The 22,497-nt window shown below is 45.0% G+C and overlaps 1 protein-coding gene across 5 annotated transcripts; it reads left to right on the forward strand.

Annotated features, from left to right (window-relative positions):
- Positions 1–821: 821 nt before the first annotated feature.
- Positions 822–2,461, forward strand: LOC136452140 (uncharacterized). Of its 5 annotated transcripts, none has more exons than XR_010758755.1 (4): positions 822–1,250; positions 1,364–1,835; positions 1,909–2,000; positions 2,192–2,461. XR_010758755.1 is itself a non-coding variant. In XM_066452778.1 (4 exons), exons 1-4 carry the CDS (start codon positions 1,055–1,057, stop codon positions 2,211–2,213), a joined length of 387 nt encoding a protein of 128 aa, XP_066308875.1. In that variant the 5' UTR covers positions 822–1,054; the 3' UTR covers positions 2,214–2,461. The 5 variants fall into 5 exon arrangements, 1 of the variants encoding a protein (XP_066308875.1); XR_010758757.1 differs by having other exon boundaries at positions 1,364–1,518; XR_010758756.1 differs by having other exon boundaries at positions 1,364–1,440; positions 1,567–2,000.
- Positions 2,462–22,497: the final 20,036 nt, after the last annotated feature.

A 22,497-nucleotide genomic window follows, 5' to 3' on the forward strand; every position in this document is an offset into this window, starting at 1 on the left:
CTCTCCCTCTCCCTCACCCCGAACCCTAGAGCCGGCGCCGTGGACGGACGCCCCCTCCCTTTCCCTCACGCCCGCGACGGCTCTCCCTCTCCCTTACCCTGAACCCTAGAGCCGGCGTCGCGGACGCCCGCCCCTCCCCTTCCCTCACGCCCGCGTCGGCTCTCCCTCTCCCTCAACCCGAACCCTAGAGCCGGCGCCACGGACGCCCCCTCCCCTTCCCTCGCGTCGGGCGAGGCGAGCGAGAGCGGACGCGGGACCGGGAGTCTAGGATGCGTCCTCCCTCTCCTCGGCATGATCTTCTCCACCGCAGATCCGGCTCCCCACCCTTGCCTCGACGCTGGCGCGGCGCCTCCTCCCCTGTCCCTGCCTCCCACCCTCCCTCACTCTCCCTCGGCGGCGCGCGGCTAGGAGCGCGCGGGCGGGCAGATCCGGTGGCCACATCCTCGCCTCCCCACGCGGCCGCGGCGCGCGCTTCAGCCTCGAGCACGACGGCAGCCGCCCTCCTCTCCCAAGGCCCCAGCGCGGTGGCTGGCCTCGAGCCCCCGCCGCTCCTCCATGACCCCTGCGTCCCGGCGACGACGACCCCGCCTGCTCCCGGCGACTCAGTGGGTCTCGGTCTAGCACGGCCTGTGAAAATGGCCGTGCTTCTCGGACCAGTCCGGCAAAAAAATTGGCCCATAGGACCGTACCTGGGCCGAAGGCCAGGCCCATGGCCCTGTGTGGCACGGCTCGGGAGGTACGGCGTGCCGTGCCGGCCCGGCCCGTTGGCCATCTGTAATGACGACTGGCCTTCCAGGTCCTCTCCCTCCCGTACTCGCGTGGATGCTCTCCCGTTAAAAAAAGAAAGAAAGAAAAAGGCCGCGTCGCCGCCGCCGCCGCTGGCCGCCGGACGCCGGGATGGAAGGGAAGGCCGCCGAGGCGCGTCGATGTCGCGGCTGCGCCCACGCGCGGGAGCCTAGGCTCGCTCGCCGCAGCCTGCTCGCCAACTCTGTGCTGCTCCGTCTCATCACCCTCGACCGCCGCTTCGACGACGTAAACGCCGCGGGCGGCGACCATGCCGCTACCACAAGCGATATCCTCAGCGCGCTGGGCTTCGGCTACGCAGACGCCAAGGCCGCCGAGTCGCAGGGACGTCGGGACGGACTCGGAGCGGGGCGGGAGCGGCGCACACGAACTGTTGCGGACCGGCGCGATTTTGTCCGAACGAGTCTTAATTGGAATTGGATTGGAAAAATCAAATCAAATCCAAGGTATGTTCGACCTCAAATCCAAGTTCGAAACGAGTTTCTCTGTTTTTTTTTTTTTGCTTCTTATATATTGCAGATTTGGTTGGGATATCCTCACGAATTTCCTCGACGTGCAGGAGAAGTTCCTGATCCGCCGAGCAAAGTACAAACCTCACCTGATAAGGAGTCCTTTGACAAAGCCCTCACAAAGGAGGTATTTGCTGTTGCAGCTCGTGATTGTACGCAGACTTTCTTAGAAACGTTTGATAAATAAAGGATCTGAAGCCTGAAGGTACAGTTTCTGGAATGCTATCTATTAACTTCCTCTTGGTATCTGTAGGCTAGAAGTATGACTTAGTGACTTACTAAAATTCAGAGTCCAAAACCATAACTTGAGCAGACCAGCTTTCAACAAGCAATAAGTATTCTAAAAAAAGCTACAATACAATGACACATCTTCTGTATAAAGCTACATTGTATAAGGAAAAGCTTGTAGGTTCTCAACTCAAATACTCAATTCAGTTGTGATGCTGACTCAATGCCAAGGATGTGGACAGGAAAGGACATAAAAGCAATTACTAAAACTGCATGTTCAGCTATAGGTCAAATGTCAGTACTATATATTTGAAATATAAATGGATTATATTGTAGTAGCTGAAAATTATTCTCTATTTTACTACAGTCCATGAAGTTGCTTGCTACACTGGCTGCAATTCGGTTGGATGAGGCTGTTGGCAATCATTTGATCCACGTGCCTCCAGTTCGTGGAAGAAGGTAAGGAATATGCCACATTATGCTCTTCTGCTGAAGTCTTGAAGTAAAACTCTAGCTCTTACTCAGGCTGTGTTTGGTTCATTGGTGCTTCTGCTTCCAAAAAGCGGAATGCCAACCAAATTGGTGGTTAATATATTTTAGTACAAAGTAGGTGTTCTAGGTGCTGCTAACATGATGTCATTAATGTGCAGGTTCCTGAGGAGAAAACTTTAATTAGCCCTGCCCAGTGCAAATCTTTGTGGAGGCAATTTAAAGCTGAAACAAAATATACAGTCACTCAGGCCATAGCTGCTCAGGCATCCCACAAGATCCATTTCTACAAGTGCTCATTGCGATTGTGAGCGACAAAAAAAATGTAGCATATATCTTCTCAAATTCGTTTATTTTGTGTATTATTCTCTGGAAGTATTGACGGGCATCTCAACTTTAGTATTAACGTGTGATAGAACCATCTAAATTATATGGCCCACATGCACATGTCATTGTCCTAATGACCTTTGACTGCTGCACACGAGCACCAGATAATCTCGGTAGCCTGTCAGGTGTTCTTAGAGAACCCTGAATCATCCACATTTTACAACTCATACAGGATCAACATGGAGTTACCATAACGTTACAACATTTGATACAGAAAATAACTTACATCGGAGTGCAGAAGACTTATAACATTTGTTTACAAAACATGTTCAAGTCAAAACTTAACTTGAGTTCAAATGGTGAGTAGAACTACAGAAGCAACTTAGGTGAAGCATCTAAGGTAGACGAGACGACTAGATCATGTCGAGCCCACCGTCATGATCGCGTTTATCAGCACAAGTCAGATCCTGCAACAGGGGTTAACATACCATGAGTATTTGAGGATACTCAATAAGTCTTACCCAACTAAAAGAAAAGACTCCAAGGGTATGCATGCTTAAGGGAAAGTTTGAAGCAAGAGTAGCTTTTGCAGAAAAGCTTACTATAACCGAATCCTTACTTTCAATGTGTTAGCTTCGCGTTAAGTTAACAGTAGTATCCAGTTTGCACCTGATTTAAATCAATCACTTCATTAAGCATCTCATCTCTTCTCATATTCATAAACATAGGTAACCATGTTTTCATTGATTAACTACGATGTATGGTCAGAGGGTCGAGTCTCCATAACCGAGGAGCAAGACGATTCGAATCGATTTGGCCCAACTGGGGCATACATCAACATTCACTCACATCCTCCAAAACGTGAACGGGTCCAGTGCTACCTGAGAGCACAGTACTCCACCTCCCTGCATCGTTCGTTCGTGATGGATTCACAGTATGTGTACACGCTACTCTCACCATCTCTCCACTCCTAGTGCGAGCTTGTCTTTTCTCATAATGGAATAACCGAGGTATCAGGCTTACCGGAGTATGTAGCCAGTACTACAAGGTCTCGACCACACGGTGCCCTACAACGAACGGTCCTCAATCGACACAGATGGGACAAACACGACCAGGCAACCCTATTGGCTTAACCACCAGATACATAACCCATGTCCCGTCCAGTCTCAATTTAAACATTAACCTTATCATAGAATTATCACGACCCATAAGCAGAGTCGAGAAGAGCAAGGTAAACATGTAGTCTCGAACGATGAAACCATCCTTCAACTTCTATCGAAGCCTAAGCATTACTAAGCATCAGGGAAAACGACCTACACATACTAGCAGGGTACGACTAAGGATACCTGAATATCAAGGTAATCATGCAGTAACGGTATTCGACCAACTCCTAATTACTTAATGCACATCTCACAAGACTTAAGGTGTAACAAAGATTTGTAAATACTAGAGAAGGGTGGTATGCATCGAGGCTTGCCTGCGTTGCAGAGAAAGTTAGTTTTCACATAAAGATCTAGTAGATAGACTTGGCACCAACACCACTGGTGGATGCACCTTCTCCGAAACTTGATCAACACGAATCTTCTCACTCTTGTATACTACACGTAATAAGTGATGCTTGCTTAACATGATGGACTACATGCCATGATGCATGATGAGAGCATTCAAGTGCATAACAGAAGATAGACAAAGTTAAGAAAGTTGAGTACAACTTTTCTTCACTAAAGAACTAGGGTTTTTAGCATAAAAGCATCTTAGTTAATTAGCTATTAAGTTAGTTAGTTGTCTATCATGAAAGGAACTACATTAACTTGAACTAGCAAGAGATTAACATCTATCTTAAGTCATGACCATTATAAGGAACTAATAATTAAGGCATATTAATTATTATATAAACAAGTTGATTGTGTGGTTATTAAGAAAGCAACACTCTTCGCATTACACTAGTCAGCAAGGCAAGGTATAACTAACATTACACCAAGTTCAACTATATGAGCAAGCAAGGATCATTACATGACCTAATCACATGCATTCACTAATTAATCATTTGAGTAAATTATTTTATTTATTAACTCACAAATTAATCATGAGCATAACACGAAAAAGATTAAGTTGCCAAGGAACAACAAAGGGATTAGTGTTCCAAGGTCTACAATCAAGGTATAAAACACACCAAAATCATTTTATGATTTATCTTAATTGTTTTGGTAATTATCAATTAATAATTAAAGCATGTAATTAAGTGGATAAATTAAAATTATCAAAATAGTACCATAATTTTTATGAAGGCAGGTCTAAACATGTAAATCATACACAAAATGTTTCATGATTAAAAGATAATTATTTTAGCCTACAAAGATCATGGAAGGTCCATTTATTAATTAAAAGGTGTAATTTTTAATCATACAAAAACTATTGATTTTTAGGATTTCATATTCTTCCTACAAAGAGCATATCATAACAAGCTTACCCAAAAACATTATAATAAATCCCCAAAGATTCACTTAAAACTAAAATCCAAAGACAATAAAGAATTGGCTAAGTGTAGATTCCAATGCTTAATTCCCTTTTGGAGCTCAAATTAAAACATATTTCATATACTATCAGTTGAAATGTCCTAATGGCTAGAGGGGGGTGAATAGCCTATTAAAAAATTTCTACAACAACACTTAACAAACCGGTTAGACAATTATGAGGCGAAACGAGTGTTGCGCTAGCCTACTAAAAAAGCAAGCCACCTACCATAATTCTAGTTTATGTAGTTTCTATCCACAGAATAACTATGCCACTACACTAAGTTAGTGTGCTCTCAAATGCTAACTAAAGAGCTACACTAACCAAACTAACAAGCTCTCACAACTAGCTACACTAAAGAGCTTGACAACTAGTTTGCTGTAATGTAAAGAGAGTGAGCAAGAAGGTTATACCGTCGTGTCGAGGAAGGAGCCAATCAATCACAAGAATGAATAACAATGAAAACAAATCACATCGGAATCAAATGATGACATAATGATTTTTACCGAGGTTCACTTGCTTGCTGGCAAGCTAGTCCTCGTTGTGCCGATTCACTCACTTGGAGGTTCACGCGCTAATTGGCATCACATGCCAAACCCTCAATAGGGTGCCGCACAACCAACACAAGATGAGGATCACACAAGCCACGAGCAATCCACTAGAGTACCTTTTGGCTCTCCGCTGGGGAAAGGTCAAGAACCCATCACAATCACCACGATCGAAGCCGAAGACAATCACCACCCTCCGCTCGATGATCCTCGCTGCTCCAAGCCGTCTAGGTGGCGGCAACCACCAAGAGTAACAAGCGAATCCCACAGCAAAACACGAACACCAAGTGCCTCTAGATGCAAACACTCAAGCAATGCACTTGGATTCTCTCCCAATCTCACAAAGATGTTGAATCTATGATGGAGATGAGTGGGAGGGCTTTGGCTAAGCTCATAAGGTTGCTATGTCAATGTAAATAGCCAAGAGGATGAGCTTGAGCCAGCCATGGGGCTTAAATAGAAGCCCCCACGAAATAGAGCAGTTGTACCCCTTCACTAGGCACAACACAGGGTGACCGGACGCTCCGGTCATATTGACCGGACGCTGGACCTCAGCGTCCGGTCACACGATGCGGGCCACGTGTCCCCTCTCTTCAAATGTTGATCGCCCGATCTCAACGGTCAAGTGATGACCGGACGCAGCATCTCAAAGTGACTAGACGCTGAACCCTAGTGTCCGGTCATTTCCAGTAAGCATCTAGAGACGACTTTTCACGATCGGATGCGTCCGGTCACACAACAAATCCCCTGTGCATGACCATGTCAGTGTGACCAAATGTAGCCGGCCAGCGTCCAGTCGTTTCAGCGCCAGCATCCAGTCAATGACCGACGCTGCGCTTCTTCTGCTGCTACTGACCGGATGCTCTGGTCCTTCAGAGACCAGCATTCGGTCACTTACAGTGACCTTCGTCTTTTCTGTCTAGGGTGTCGGTGGCACCATCGGACTATCGCACTCTATGGGCGGACACTCCGCCGGTGAAGTTCCTAACCCTTGCTCAAATGTGTCAACCACCAAGTGTATCACCTTGTGCACATGTGTTAGCATATTTTCACAATTGTTTTCAAGGGTGTTAGCACTCCACTAGATCCTAAATGCATATGCAATGAGTTAGAACATCTAGTGGCACTTTGATAATCGCATTTCGATATGAGTTTCACCCCTCTTAATAGTATGGCTATCGATCCTAAATGTGATCACACTCACTAAGTGTCTCGATCACCAAAACAAAATGACTCCTACCATTTATACCTTTGTCTTGAGCCTTTTGTTTTTCTCTTTCTTCTTTTCAAGTCCAAGCACTTGATCATCACCATGGCATCGCCATCATCATGTCATGATCTTTATTTGCTTCGCAACTTGGAATGTGCTACCTATGTCATGATCACTTGATAAACTAGGTTAGCACTTAGGGTTTCATCAATTCACCAAAACCAAACTAGAGTATTCATCAGTGCCCAACCTTGCCACTAGTGTAAAGTATAAACTTATTACTTCAAAGTTTATTAAAGCAAAATTTTAATTGTTTAAGCACATTATCATATATAAAATCACAAAGAACCTTAATCATTACATTGACATCATTTCATGCAACATGTGAAACACTATATATGCAACATGTGAAAGCTATAAATGCAACATGAAATGCATTTATGACATGACACTTGATGCTTATGCTTGATGATGCCCATGATCATAATTTTAGTTGCTTTTGACATCTAGGATGTTACAATCACCCCCCCTTAAAGAAATCTCTTCCCGAGATTATGAAGTGAGAAAAGTCTGGTGTTGAGTAATGGAAAAGGAAATGTGTCAAGCACATTAACTTATAAGAAGTTCATAAAACAGCATGGATCAATTCAAAGGTTACAACCAAGATCTGTGAAAGGTTGTAACTAACAAGGGATTTTAGGAAATTCAGAAGAATCATGAACATGAATTTCCAAAAGAGGTTCCAAGGAGAATGAAAGCACATTAATTGTGGGCTTATAGTGGATCGTGACTGCAGACCTTGATTCTAGTGCATGCCTAGCAGTAATTCCTTATGGTAGCAATCCATAAGAAAAACCCTAGGTTTCGATGCTGTACCGTGGTCATTGATCATGGTACCATCATAGGACAATTGCAGTAACTTTCAACCAACACATGTCGGCTATCAAAGTCAAGGGTATAGCATGTGTCAGGATAAAAGAAACCAAGATACGACACATGTATAAGCTGAGAAGCCAAGGAGTAGTTCTAGGTTTTGGTATTAATTTTTCATGGTAAACAAAGCTGAAAGGTCCTAATATGGCTAGAGGGGGGTGAATAGCCTATTTAAAAATCTACAAATCAACTAGAGCAATTTGATTAGTATGACAAATAGCGAAGTGCAAACTTGCTCTAGCTCTACAAGGGTTGCAAGCCACCTATCCAAGAATTCTAGTTGCAATGATTACTAGACACACAACTTGCAATGTTACTACTCACTAAGAGCTCTCAATCTTGCTACTCTAAAGAGCTCCACTAGATGAACTTAAAATAACAAAGCAAGCTCTCAATTCTAATTATACTAAAGAGCTTGCCACAACTAGTTTGCAAGAATATAAATGAGTGAGTAGGGTGATTATATTACCGTGTAGAGGAGTGAACCAATTACAAGATGAATACTAAATCAATCACTGGGAGAATACCAAAGGGCAAGAGACAACCAATTTTCTCCCGAGGTTCACGTGCTTGCCGGCACGCTAGTCCCCGTTGTGTCGACCAACACTTGGTGGTTCGGCGGCTAAGAGGTGTTGCACGAACCTCGTCCACACAATTGGACACCGCAAGAACCTACCCACAAGCGAGGTAACTCAATGACACAAGCAATCCACTAGAGTTACCTTTCGGCTCTTCGCCGGGGAAGGCAAAAGACCACTCACAATCACCACGATCAGAGCCAGAGACAATCACCAACCTCCGCTCAACGATCCTCGCTACTCCAAGCTGTCTAGGTGGTGGCAACCACCAAGAGTAACAAGTGAATCTCATAGCAAAACACGAATGCCAAGTGCCACTAGATGCAATCACTCAAGCAATGCACTTGGATTCTCTCCCAATCTCACAATGATGATGAAACAATGATGGAGATGAGTGGAAGGGCTTTGGCTAAGCTTACAAGGTTGCTATGTCAATGCAAATGTCCAAGAGAGTGAGCTTGAGCCAGCCATGGGGCTTAAATAGAAGCCCCATGAAATAGAGCTATTGTACCCCTTCACTGGGCACAACTCAGAGTGACCGGACGCTCCGGTCAGTTCGACCGGACGTAGGACCCCAGCGTCCGGTCGCTTGATGCTTGCTACGTGTCATCGGCTTCAAACGTCGATCGCCCGATTTCAACGGTCAAGTGATGACTGGACGCGTCAGTTAGAAAGTGACCGGACACAAGACCCCAGCGTTCGATCGTTTCTAGTAAGGTTCCAAACATGAAATTTCACGACCGGACGTGTTCGGTCATGCTCGACCGGACACACTGAAAGGTCCTAATAGCTAGAGGGGGGGGGGGTGAATAGCCTAATAAAATTTCTACAACAACACTTAACAAAGTAGTTAGACAATTATGAGACGAAGCAAGTGTTGCGCTAGCCTACTCAAAATGCAAGCCACCTACCACAATTCTAGTTTAGATAGTATCTATTCACACAATAGCTATGATACTACTCTATGTTAGGTTGCTCTCAAAGGCTAACTAAAGAGTCACACCAACCAACCAAGCAAGCTCTCACAACTAGCTACACTAAAGAGCTTGACAACTAGTTTGCGGTAATGTAATGAGAGTGATCAAGAAAGTTATACTGCTGTGTAGATGAAGGAACCAATCAATCACAAGGATGAATAACAATGAAGACCAATCACCTCGGAATCAATGATGAACACAATGATTTTTACCGAGGTTCACTTGCTTGCCGGCAAGCTAGTCCTCGTTGTGGTGATTCACTCACTTGGAGGTTCACGTGCTAATTGGCTTCACACGCCAAACCCTCAATAGGGTGCCGCACAACCAACACAAGATGAGGATCACACAAGCCACGAGCAATCCACTAGAGTACCTTTTGGCTCTCTACCGGGAAAAGGTCAAGAACCCCTCACAATCACCACGATCGGAGCTGGAGACAATCACCAACCTCCGCTCGATGATCCTCGCTGCTCCAAGCCGTCTAGGTGGCGGCAACCACTATGAGTAACAAGCGAAATCCACAGTGAAACATGAACACCAAGTGCCTCTAGATGCAAACACTCAAGCAATGCACTTGGATTCTCTCTCAATCTCACAAAGATGATGAATCAATGATGGAGATGAGTGGGAGGACTTTGGCTAAGGTCACAAGGGCCTCCTGTTCATTTTCTATGACAACCAAGGGGAATGAGAGAGATTGAGGCTTTGTTTGGATGTAGTCGGATTCACATGAACCACGCTAGATGTGTTTGTAACTCTTGTATGAATCAGCAGAATCACTAAGCGAGAGGTTAGGTGAGAAATATTTCGCTTAAAAGGCACTAGATTTGTTTAGAAACAACAGGTAGTGGTTTTGACATGATTTTGCTTTTCGCCCCCCTCTATACTAGCAACCTTTTTCAATTATTTTTTAAGTGGAACAAGATTGTATTAAGTAGTTTTTCACCCAAAAAAGTTCAGATTTTTTTTTTAAAATTATTTATATGATTTTTAATAAAAATAATATTTTTACATCAGAATTCAGCCTATTAGCCAAATAAAATCACAAAGTGATTCTGATTTGTCATCTAAAATAGGTCGTTACTTTGGATCCAAAATGTTTCTACAAGAATTTGAATGTCTATCAAACACACTTGTCTTTTTGTGCGGACTATCAATGTCATTCCAATCTAAATGCTAGAAATACCCAAATCACCCCCGCTAGGTACAAAAACCTATCAACATTATCCTCTACTAAGCATAATTATTGTTTTCAATATATAAAAAATACAAGGCACACACATCATGATATTTATTTTGCCATTCCATCATCTTATAATTCAATCTTTCCTATTAGTTTTTTTGTTGGATGCTTGCATTAGCCTATCTAATTTCGAACTGACCTAAGAATAACATTCTTCGCAGAGTTCGTAGTGATGTGGATATATAGGTTGTCTTGTGGTGGGTGGGTGTCTCTATGACGCTTACGCTATGAGCTTATGACGCTCTTTTGCTGTGCTACCCTGACACCCCAAACCATTATTCAGCATGTGAATGTAGCGATGCCACCCAACGCCCATGCGCACGTGTGGACACGTGTTTGGATCAAAGCCAACATCTTCTTCCTCCCGTTCGGATTACGAGAGGGAGGGGGTGTTAGTGGCGGCTGCGATAGAGGGTTTGGTGTAGTACGACAGCAACCTCGCTGATGCACCATTGGCCGCAATCGAGGCTAGCGGCGATGGGGCACTGAGTAATAGAGTTAGGGATTTGAGTTTGGGGGGCTTAGAAAGGCTGGAGAAGGCTGGAGAAGTGGAGATAGGAGATAAAAGTTACTAACAGTAATGTTAGATATGTACCGAATATATATGAGTATAGTTTGCTTACATTACGACTTGAATTATATTATGGGCTAGGTTAGAGTTGGAGTTAGACTCTGTATCCTAGACAACCATAAATATGAGGTGATTGGTTTGGACGGTGGCAAGGCCACATGAATGTCAGTGTAGCTGCTATTTTATAGGGAGGAGTAACTGTGGTAATGTCTTGAGGACGTAGACACATCACTGAACCTCATTAAAAAACATCTGTCTTTGTCATTCTCACTTGTATATTTTCTCCTATAGTGTTGTTTATATTCAGTGGCGGAGCTAGGAACTTTTGGAAGCCCGGGCAAGCCTAAGCATGGCTAAATTATGCATCGAATCCTTGCACAATATACACAAAGAAAAGTTGTTTTGACCATATAGTTGAAGCCACTTCAAGGTCTGCAGGAGCCGTTATCAAAGGAAAAAAAGTCTGCAACAGCACTGTTTGACAGCAGAGAGCCCGGGCAAGTGCCCTGGGTGCCCGGGCCTTAAATCCGCCACTGTTTATATTTTTGTGTTCTTTGGTTAGTATCCATTTGGATCTTAGATTAACCATGCACTCTAACAAAGTGGTACCTGAGCTAGAGTCATAAAATTAAAGAACATTGCATGAAGGTGAGATAGATATGTTGCGCACACCGTGCAATGCACGGGTGTGTCCAGGAAAGGACATGGCACAATTGAAAGCATCTAGGCCCTTAGTTGGGTTTTGGTGATTAATGACAATACGTGATTACTGTGACTAACATGTGTTTTGCAGAGACAATTAAGTTAGGTCACGATAATGGAGATCGATTGAGCTATCATGGTGGTCATGCCCCTACGATGGAAATCGTTTCGATTTTCAAAGGATGGACGACAAGGTTAAGGATGGACTAGTTCTAAGTGTCGTTTGGTGTTGAGGAGACACTTAGAGTAGTTTAGGACTTTGTTTTTCCTTTGGCTGTACTATTAAGGGGGGTATTGTCGATGTTTGACCACCGATAGCCTGCCACGGGGGTCCCCGAGGCAGTATGTTCGGGCTTTAGCGTATGCAGAACTCGATGGTGAACATAAGAGACGAATGACTTATCCTGGTTCGGACCCTCGATCGTTGATCGAGTAACAGCCCTATGTCCAGCCGGCATTAGCCTCTACGTTGGATTGATTATGAAGTGTCGTACAATTGTTGTTCTGTTGTCCCTCCCAGGAGCCCTGCCCTCCTTTATATAGTCAGGAGGCCAGAGTCCTAGTCAGTTTACAATGAGAGTTTCTAGTAGGATTACTGAATAGTACTACTACTAAGATTACATGGGAAGAATCCTAGTTAGACTAGATCTTCTCTCTCCCTTGCGAGGTATCCTGTGGGTCCCGCATCGACAAGCCCCCGAGCTCTGAAAGTCTCGTTTTGCTCCTTCAGGTCTTGTTGAGTAGGAACAAACGTCATCCGAGTGCTTTCTGGAGTGAAACCTTGTAGCGCTTCTTGGGATCTTTGAGTGGTGAGTGCTTTTTGAAGAAAAAGTACATCCATTTGGTTGTAGCCCTCGAGCCTCTTGCTATTTGGAACAAGGAGCTAGAGGATCTTGTCTTGAAGTTGCTCTGATTGTTCGTTGAAGTTTTATCAAAAAGAACTCGGATATGGCTTGTTCCGGGTTCTTTTTGTCATAATGTCTTGAAGTGGTCTGCATTGAGGAAGTCTTTTGGTGATGTGCGCTTTTTCGAAGAAAAAGGGCACTCACTGAGTGTAGCCCCTGAGCCTCTTGCTATTTGGAACAAAAAGTTGGAGGGTCTTGAATCTTTATGTTGTTTGAAAATTTGTGTTTTGAAGTAGTCCCCGAGACTTGGATTATGTCATCATCCGAGTAGTTTTGCGGCATCTTTCCGAAGCAGCCCTTTAGTCTTGGATTAAACCATCATCCGAGTAGTTTCGCGGCATGCAACCTCCGAGCTTACGTTCGGGTTCTTTTTTTTTGTTTTTTTTTGGAAAGAACTCGGTTACATGGCCTTGGCATACTCTCCGCTAGTCTTCTGTTGTCGGATGTAGTTGTGTGGAGTTGGTTGGGTGTAAATGCTGTTTGTTGACGGGTTGTACCATGGTGGTATATCCTTCCGAATATGCTTGTCCTTGGTCACTGTTCTTTCACGCCTGAGTCCTTTTTCATTGAGTTCTATCTTTTCACTGTTTCCTTTGTCAGGTCTTTACCTTTGGTGCTCCCGGTTCATGTGCACCGCTCTTTTGGTCTATAAATACCCTCCTGTGGTGCTTGTTTTTGAATCATTGAGCATTCTATTGTGTGGCCTGAAGTCTTTGTAGTCATGGATATGGTAGTTTGTGAAGTTGAGCAGCCCCCGGGCGTATCTTGTAGTTGTTGTGTATCTCATCGTAGCTGGAGGAAGTCTTGTGATAGGGGTTAGAGGTAGACTAATCCCACAATGGCGTTGCATCAGGAAGTTGGTGGCGGTAGTTGGAGGAAGTCTTGTGATGTGGGCTTCGTCCCTTCATCCGGCAGTTCTTGGCTGGCGCTCTTTGTCTGCCCTGTGGCTGTCCGGTGCAGATCATCACCTGATCCTGCATCATGTCAGGCTTGGGTAGACAGATGCCTGCCAGCCTCCTTTGGTCCATGCTTTTCTGCTGTGCTGCTGATTTCCATCTTGGATGCACTGTGTTCGTCCTTTGAAGAAAATAGTGTAGCCGAGGGCGGTTTGTTCTACCTGGCAGCAAATTGGAACACGTAGTCATTCCAGAGCCTAGCTGTGTTCGGGTTCCTCTTTGCTACCTTGCTTGTTGTAGTACCGAGTTCGTCGGGTCTTGTAAGATGTGTAATCTTGTACTTCTTGATTTCATTTGTAATAAAAAAGATTCTTGCCTTCTTAGTTGCCATGCTTTCTCCTGCTATGTTGCTTAGGGAATTTCTGAGTTCTTTTTATCAAGAACCGGGTTCTTTTGTTCCTTCAGAAGTTACCCTCCCTTTCTTCTTTGAGGATGGGTTGTTCTTGCAGTTATCTGATGGCTCCGCAGAAGTGCTGGATGGATAAGTCTGAAATCTGCCCATTAGATTGTACCGTTGTGTGGATTTGTGCCCTCTATCATTTTAGCTGCGTTGGTAAATGGACCGTTGCGTTCTCACATGGTGTTTTAACGGGCCTGGTGGGCCGTTTCTAACGCTGTAAAATTTATTTATAGACCCTTCATCCTCTTTTTCTTTACTGCCTTTCTTTTGCCTTCAAACCCTAGCTCTTAGTTATCCGCCGTTGCCATTGCCGCCGCCGTCCTTAGTGCCGCCATCTAGGTTTTCTTTTTCCTCTGATTTCTTTTTGCCTTCGTTAGTACATGGGCAAGAAGAAAACCGCTAGTAAGTCCCAGTCTTCTTTCATGGACGAGGAGTCTTCACTCTCCTTGATCGAGAATCAGGAGTTTGTTGCCATGAGGGCCGCCCAGAAGTTTTGGCCGGCTCCGACAACAATCAAAGCACAGCTTCATGAGCTTGTCAGCGACGGCTTGATCCAGGGCTAGGCTTTTGCTGAATGGAGAGTTCTAGGCGAGCATCAAGTTCCTGTTCTAGTTCCTGGTGAGATCGTTCTTTTTGTCTCATTCATTCACGCTGGACTTTGTCTTCCCGCCTCCGCTTTTCTTCACCAATTTCTTGATTATTTTGGGATTTGCCTAAACCACCTTGCTCCTAATGCAGTTCTTCACCTTTCTGTCTTTGTTCATCTTTGCGAAGCTTTCCTTGGAATTCCCCCTTCTCTTTCTCTGTTTCGTTACTTCTTTCGCCTGAAACCCCAACCCCACTGCGAAGAAACCAGCATTCTTGGTGGTTGCGGGATTCAGTTTCGCCAGGGTCTTAAGAGCAAGTTCTTTGACTATGACCTGGTTGATTCTATAAAAGATTGGCGCGCCGACTGGTTTTATACTGCCAATTTGATCCCTTTCCTTGTCGCCCACTCTGGATTTGGTCCTATGGTGAATGACCGATGGGACAAGAAACTTGAGTCACCTGCTGAGATTCAAGTGATCCAGCCACTCCTTGATAGGATTAGCATGCTGAAACAGCAGGGTTTAACCAGTTTCGGTATTGTTTCGAGTTTTCTTCGTCGTCGAGTTTAGCCTTTGAAAGAGCGGGAGCACCTTGGCTTCGAGTATTCTAGGGCCGAGGATCCTTCACGCATGGTCCCAACTCTTGAGCTGACCGATGAGGAGGTACTCGAGCGTCTCCAGAAGATGTTGAAAGGAGTGAGCATTGTTCCTCCTGCTATCTCCGAGTTCTCTACCAACAACCCGCCCCTAGCTGTGAGTTGTTTATCTCTTTGTTTGGGTACTTTATGTACTCTTGCTGCATTCATTTTTGCTTAGCTTTTCCTTGTCTTGTTATTTTATCCTTTTTCGTAGGAGCTTGGGCGAAACTTTGTTGACCCGATCCCTCTTGATGTTCTCCCTGCCGTGGCGGAGACTGGGGATAAACTTGCTGGAACTTCTGCAACTAGTAAGTCCCCAACCTCCACAGCGCTTCCTAGAGTTTCTTCCAGATTTGTTGATGTATATGAAGAATATGTTCCTCGTCTAGTCCCTCGCGGTCCTCATAGTGTCCCGAAGAGGGGGCGAACGGATGGGTCTTCATCTGGCCTACCTGTCTCCAAGAAGTCTTGCAAACCAAGTACTCTCTCAGGTACTCCAGTTGTTGCTAGCATGCTCTTAGGTGAGCATATTTAATACTCTTTGTTCCTTTGTTTTCCTGTTTCTCTCTTGAACCGAGTACTTTTTATTCTTTTTTTAGCAGGTGCTCTGGTTTCCTTGGCTGAGGGAGAGGAGGATGACGAAGTACCCCTCATCATGCGGCGGTGAGTTGTTTTCATATTCCTGTTGCATTGAATTTCTCTTCTTTGTCTTGACTTTTAGTCTTGAACTTTTTGAAGTAACCGGACGTCGGGTATGAGTTCTTCTAAGGCTCCCACGCCGACTTCTTCTGAAGCTCCGGTGTTGAGTTCTTTGGTAGCCTCGGTACCGAGCTCTACCGCTCCTCCAGTGCAGAGTTCTTCCATGGCTCTAGCCCCGGCTTCTTCTGTGGCTCCGATATCTGCTATCCCGCTCCCGTCGTCGGGTGGCGGGGACGTTTTTGCCGTCATGGTCCCCCCTGCGAGGCCTTCTTTTGGCTTCGCGAAGAAGAAAGTGGCTGGGTGAGTAGATTCTGGTTTCATCCTTTTGCTTCTGTCTTCCTTCTTCTGGTTCTCATCGGTGATTTCTTTTATCAATTTTTAGTCTTTCGTCTTCTCTCGTTTCTTCATCGACTTCTTCTCAGCCTTCCGCCGTGCCATTGAGTTCCGAGCCTCAGGACTCGCAACATACTATTGGTGAAGTTGCTGCGGGGGCTTCGGAGCTACCTAGCGAAGTTGCGGACTTGGCTGCCCCAGAGGTGACTATGGCCGTCGCGTCGGGTCCTTCTGAGGGATTGGCTTTGGCTTCCCGGGAGGTTGCTTTGGTAATTCCTTCTTCGCCCCAGCCGGCCTCTCCTTCCCCTTCTCTTGCTTTCGGCGGTCCCTCTTTTACCGATGACGTGGTGCAACAGTTCGATGCCACCCATTGGCTATCGGAGCTAACCGTAGCCTGGGGGAGCTTGGCGTCCTCTACGACTTCTTTCAAGGAGAAGCTTCACGTAAGTTCTTCTGAGATTCTTTCTTAGGTCATTTGTTTTGCCTTCGTCCTTATGCCTTATTTTTCTCTATCTTTAATTGTTTAGACTTTCTCTCGTGACCATACCGGCTTCTTCTTTTCGTCTAAAACCGAGAAGAAGTTGTCCTCCGAGGTAAGTTCTCTGAAGACTGACCTTGACCTCCTCCGGGCCGAGTTGGAGACCGAGCGTAAGTCGCATCAAAAAGAGGAAAAGGCTCTCCATGCCCGGGTGGTAGAGGTAGAGAAACAGAGAGACACTGTTGCCCAGGAGTTGGAGAAACAGAAAGATGCTGCTATCTGGGAGGCTTCAAAGAACTCGGAGGCCATGAAGAGCTTGGAAGCCATGAAGAAAGAATGTAAAGGTATTTTGGGTTCTCTCTGTTTCTTTCAGTATTCAAACCTTTCCCTCCTGCTAACTTGTTGTTTGGTGTCTTGTCCAGCTCTCCGAGTTGAAGGAAAAAAGCTCTCGGAGGGCATTAATGAAATGAAGACTCTTGTTTGTACAAGTCATAACAAGGCTGAGGAGGTAATTACTCATGCTGAAGAAGAACTTGCACTTGCTAAGTTGATCAGGCGTGGAGCTGATAAAGATCTTGTGCAGGCTCAAAAAACTATTGAAGACTTGTCTGGGAAGCTGGCGACGGCTACTGAAAATTGGAATGTTTTGTGGAAATCCTTTCGTTCAGTAGCTGATGTTCTCCGAACTCCAGTGGATGACGGGTAGTCTTGGGCTCAGTTCATTCCTCGGATTCCGACTCATTTCCAAGAGTTTGCGAAGAAGTGCGCTCAAGTATGTACCAAGAATGTGCTGGCCCAGGTCCGGGTCCTTGCTCTAGAGGCGCCTCTGTCCAAGATAGCAGAGGAAGCTGATAGCCAAGAATACCTTGATGCCGTTGAGAGGATGGAGCCTGAGGTCGAAGGTTTAGCCCGTAGGGTTGTAGACAGTCTTAATATTGATATTTCCCTTCCTGATGACAATGCCTGATCGAATTGACCAGCCTATTGTAATATTACACTCCTCTTCAAATGAAGATTCTTTATTTTCGTTGATGTATTCTTTGCCCGGGTGTGGTCAGAGTTACTTGACTTGCTGAGTACTTTGTCCCATTTTCGTCTCTGCCCTGTAAACAACTCTATGCGTTATCCTGACGAAATCCCTCGATTTGTCGAGTACTTTTCTTTTCCTTCCTCTTTTGTGATCCGTCGAGTGCTTTGTCCGCGCTATGACTTGTTAGATGTAGATCTTTGTGTTGACAACCTTTCATCTACGCTATGTAAAACGACTCGGCATAGAATGTTGCCTTGACAAACTTCGGCATCCGAGTGCTTTCTTGAGTGGCGCTTGTGCTTTTCTGAGGAAAAAGTATTCCTATCTGGATGTAGCCCCCGAGCCTCTTGCTTTTCAAAACAAAGAGCTGGAGGGTCTTTTTAAGCTTAATTTCGGTCGACTAGTTTTAGGTGTTAGCTTTTAGCTACCCTCATCGGCGGGCTCAAGCGTCTTTTCAGCTATTTTGCTCTCGGCCAGGATGCTCAGGCATGTTTTCAGCCATTTTGCTTTTTGTTTCGGGTGTTAGCTTTTAGCTACCCTCATTGGCGGGCTCAAGCGTCTTTTCAGCTATTTTGCTCTCGGCCGGGATGCTCAGGCATGTTTTTAGCCATTTTACTTTTTGTTTTGGGTGTTAGCTTTTAGCTACCCTCATCGGCGGGCTCAAGCGTCTTTTCAGCTATTTTGCTCTTGGCCGGTAGGCTCAGGCATATTTCGGCCATTTTGCTCTTTAGTTCGGGTGTTAGCTTATTAGCTACCCTCATCGGTGGGCTCAAGCATCTTTTCAGCTATTTTGCTCTCGGCCAGTAGGCTCAGGCATGTTTCAGCCATTTTGCTCTTTTGTTCGGGTGTTAGCTTATTAGCTACCCTCATCGGCGGGCTCAAGCATCTTTTCAGCTATTTTGCTCTCGGCCGGGATGCTCAGGCATGTTTTTAGCCATTTTGCTTTTTGTTTCATGAAAACAACTCGTTGAAAGTCATGACAAGACATGCTGTGGATGAATATCATCTTTATTGATCATGAATATAAACTAATACATATGTTGTCGAGGAATATTGTCCTTTGTCGATTGTGAACGTTGGTCCCTTGTGGCTTGCATATCTGTTTTTTTTGAGTTGTTTTTACACGTAGAATCTTCTTAGCTGGCTGATGTGCCATGTATTGTTGACTTCTCTTCCATCTTCGGTTATTAACTTGTATGTGCCTGGTCTGGTGACTTTTGTGACAATGAACGGACCTTCCCATGGACTGAGTAGCTTATGTCGTCTGTCAGTTTTTTGTATCCTTCTTAGCACTAAGTCTCCGACTTGTAAAGATCGAGGATGGGTACTCTTGTTGTAGTGTCATCTTAAACCTTGTAGGTATCTGGCGGATTGGAGGGTAGCATTTACTCTGACTTCTTCTGAGCTGTCGAGTTCTAATCTTCTTGTGTGTTCTGCTTCTCCTTCATCGTATTGTTCTATCTTTGGTGATGTCCAGATCAAATCGGTAGGCAGTACGGCTTCTGACCCGTAAACTAGGAAGAAGGGTGAGTAGCCTGTTGCTCTGCTTATTTGAGTTCGTAGCCCCCATACTACTTTAGGTAATTCTTCAATCCATTTGGACCCATAGTCCACTAGTTCTTCGTATAACCTTGGTTTTAATCCGGCTAGTATGAGTCCATTAGCCCTTTCTACTTGTCCATTGGCTTCTGGATGTGCAACAGACACGTAGTCTATACTGAAACTATAGTCTTGTGCCTAGCTTTTGAATTCTGTAGCTGTGAAGGGGGAGCCTAGATCTGTGATGATTTGATTGGGCATGCCGAAACGGTGCATAATGTCTTGGATGAACTCGACTGCTTTGGCTGTGCTGTATTTCGCGAGTGGTTTGTATTCAATCCACTTGGTGAACTTGTCGATTGCTACAAAGATGTACTCGAAGCCGCCTTTTGCTTTTTTCAGAGGTCCTACTTGATCTAGCCCCCAACAGGAAAAAGGCCAAGCGGGTGGGATGCAGATAAGATTATGAGCTGGCACATGGGGTTGTCTTGCAAACATTTGGCAACCTTTGCATTTTCTGACAAGTTCTTCTGCGTCTTTCAAAGCGGTTGGCCAGTAGAATCCGGTGCGAAATGCTTTGCCAACCAGTGTTCTTGAAGCGGCATGATTTCCACAGCAACCTGAGTGTATTTCGTCTAGGACCTCTTTGCCTTCTTCAAATGAGACACATTTTAGGAGTACTCCCGATGATGCTGCTCTTCTGTAAAGTCTATCTCCTACTAGAACGTAGTTTTTGCTTCTACGAACAACTTGGGTGTCTTCTGCTTTATCTGCTGGCAATTTATTTTCTTTGATATAGTCGATGAAAACTTGGCTCCATGAAGTGTTGATTACCAAGATCTGAACGCCTTTAGCCTAAATTTCATGGGTTGTTTCACCGGGTTGTTTGATAGAGGGAACTAATAGCTCTTCTATGAATACGTCGGGTGGAACCTTCACTCTGTCTGATCCGAGCTTGGCGAGGACATCTGCTGCAATGTTGGAATCGCGTAGGACGTGTAGAATTTCTAATCCTTGGAAATGTTTTCAAGTTTTCGTATTTCAGCACAGTAAGCACCCATGTTTTCTTTGGTGCAATCCCAATCTTTGTTGACTTGGTTGATGACTACTGCTGAATCGTCGTATACGAGTAATCTCTTTATTCCGAGGGTAATTGCCACTCGTAGCCCGTGGATGAGGGCTTCATATTCTGCTTCGTTATAGCTTGCCATAATATCTGAAGGACGTACTTGAGTTGTTTTCCTTCTGGAGAAATGAGGAGAACGCCTGCACCGGCTCTGCCTAGTTTGAGTGACCCATCAAAGTACATCTTCCAGTGGCCAAGGATTGTATTTGATAAAGGCTGTTGAATCTCTGTCCACTCGGCCACAAAATCGGCAAGGGCTTGAGATTTGATTGCTTTCCGCGGGGTGAAATCGATGTTAAGAGCTCCGAGTTCAACTGCCCACTTTGATATGCGTCCCGTCGCATCTCTGTTGTGTAAGATGTCTCCGAGCGGGAAGTCTGTCACCACTGTGATCTGGTGGCTTTCAAAATAGTGGCGAAGCTTGCGTGAAGTGATCAATAGGGCGTAGAGTAGTTTTTGCACATGCGGGTACCGTATTTTTGATTCAGATAATACTTTGCTGATGTAGTATATGGGTCGTTGTACTTTATACACGCGTCCTTCTTCTTCTCTTTCTACGACTATTGCCGTGCTGACCACAGCAGTAGTCGCCACAATGTATAGCATCATATCTTCGTCTTTCCTTGGGGGTGTGAGAATTGGTGAGGATGTGAGGTATGCCTTAAGTTTCTTGAAAGCTTCATTGGCTTCTTCTGTTCATTCGAACTTATCTGTCTTCTTTAGTAGTTTAAAGAAAGGTAGTCCTTTTTCACCGAGCCTTGAAATGAAATGATTGAGTGCCGCCATGCAGCCCGTTAGCTTTTGCACATCTTTGATGTTTCTGGGTGGGCCCATCTCCGTTATGGCTCTAATTTGCTTGGCGCTTGCTTCGATTCCGCGATGACTGACCAAGAAACCGAGTAGTTATCCTGAAGGAACCCCAAACACACATTTGTTCGAGTTCAATTTCCATCTCCACTTTTTCAGGTTCTCGAAGGTTTGTCTTATGTCTTCAATCAGTGTATCCGGGTTCTTTGTTTTTACAACTACATCGTCCACGTATGCTTCTACGTTTTCACTGATTTGATCGCCAAGGCATGTTTGGATAGCTCTTTGGTAGGTGGCTCTAGCATTTTTGAGTCCAAATGACATGGTCTTGTAGCAGTAGGCACCAAACGGGGTGATAAAAGATGTCTTGCTCTGGTCTTGCTCTTTTAATGCTATCTGGTGATACCCTGAATAGCAATCAAGAAAGGATAATAGGGCGGATCCTGCTGTTGAATCAACTATCTGATCAATGCGTGGCAGCCCGAACGGATCTTTCGGACAGTGCTTGTTGAGATCTGTGTAATCAACACACATGCGCCATTCATCCGTGTTCTTTTTCTGTACTAGAACTGGGTTTGCTAGCCAATATGGATGAAGGATTTCTCTAATGAATCCAGCCGCCATTAGCTTTGTGATTTCTTTTTTAATTGCTGCCTTCTTGTCAGGTGAGAATCGTCGTAGCCGTTGCTTTACAGGTTTGGAGCTTTCATTAACATCAATTCTGTGCTCAGCCAACTCTCTTGGGACACCTGGCATGTCGGCCGGCTTTCAAGCGAAGATATCTTTGTTGTCCCGAAGAAAGTTGGTGAGCGCGAGTTCCTATTTTGCCGAGAGGTGAGCACTGATGGTTGCTGTCTTAGAGGTATCGCCAGTGCCCAAGTCGATTTGCTTGACGTCGGCTTCTTTTGGTGGTGCGATGATGCTGGGCTTTTTAGCTGGTATTTCTAATTCTTCTTGGCTCATCTCTGTAGCAATTGTGGCTATTTCTTTTCTTCCATTGTCGGCTTGTGCTTTGGCTGCAATTTGGATTGCCTGAACATCACAGTCAAAAGCACGCTTTAAATCACTTCGAAGAGAAAGGACACCGTTGGGTCCTGGCATCTTAAGCAGTAAGTACGGATAATGTGGTATTGCCATGAATTTTGCTAGTGCCGGTCGTCCGAGAATTGCGTGGTACGATGACTCAAAGTCCACCACCTCAAATTTGATGAATTCTGTATGGTAGTTCGAGGGTGTTCTAAAAGTGACTGGTAGAGTAATTTGTCCGAGCGGCATGGCTGCTTTGCCGGGTACTATTCCATAAAAAGGTGTGCTTGTTGGTGTGATCATCCCGGCAAGTTGTAGTCCCATCTTCCTTAGTGTTTCT

The sequence above is a fragment of the Miscanthus floridulus genome, chromosome 5 (genome assembly GCF_019320115.1).
Source record: "Miscanthus floridulus cultivar M001 chromosome 5, ASM1932011v1, whole genome shotgun sequence".
NCBI lineage: Eukaryota > Viridiplantae > Streptophyta > Magnoliopsida > Poales > Poaceae > Miscanthus > Miscanthus floridulus.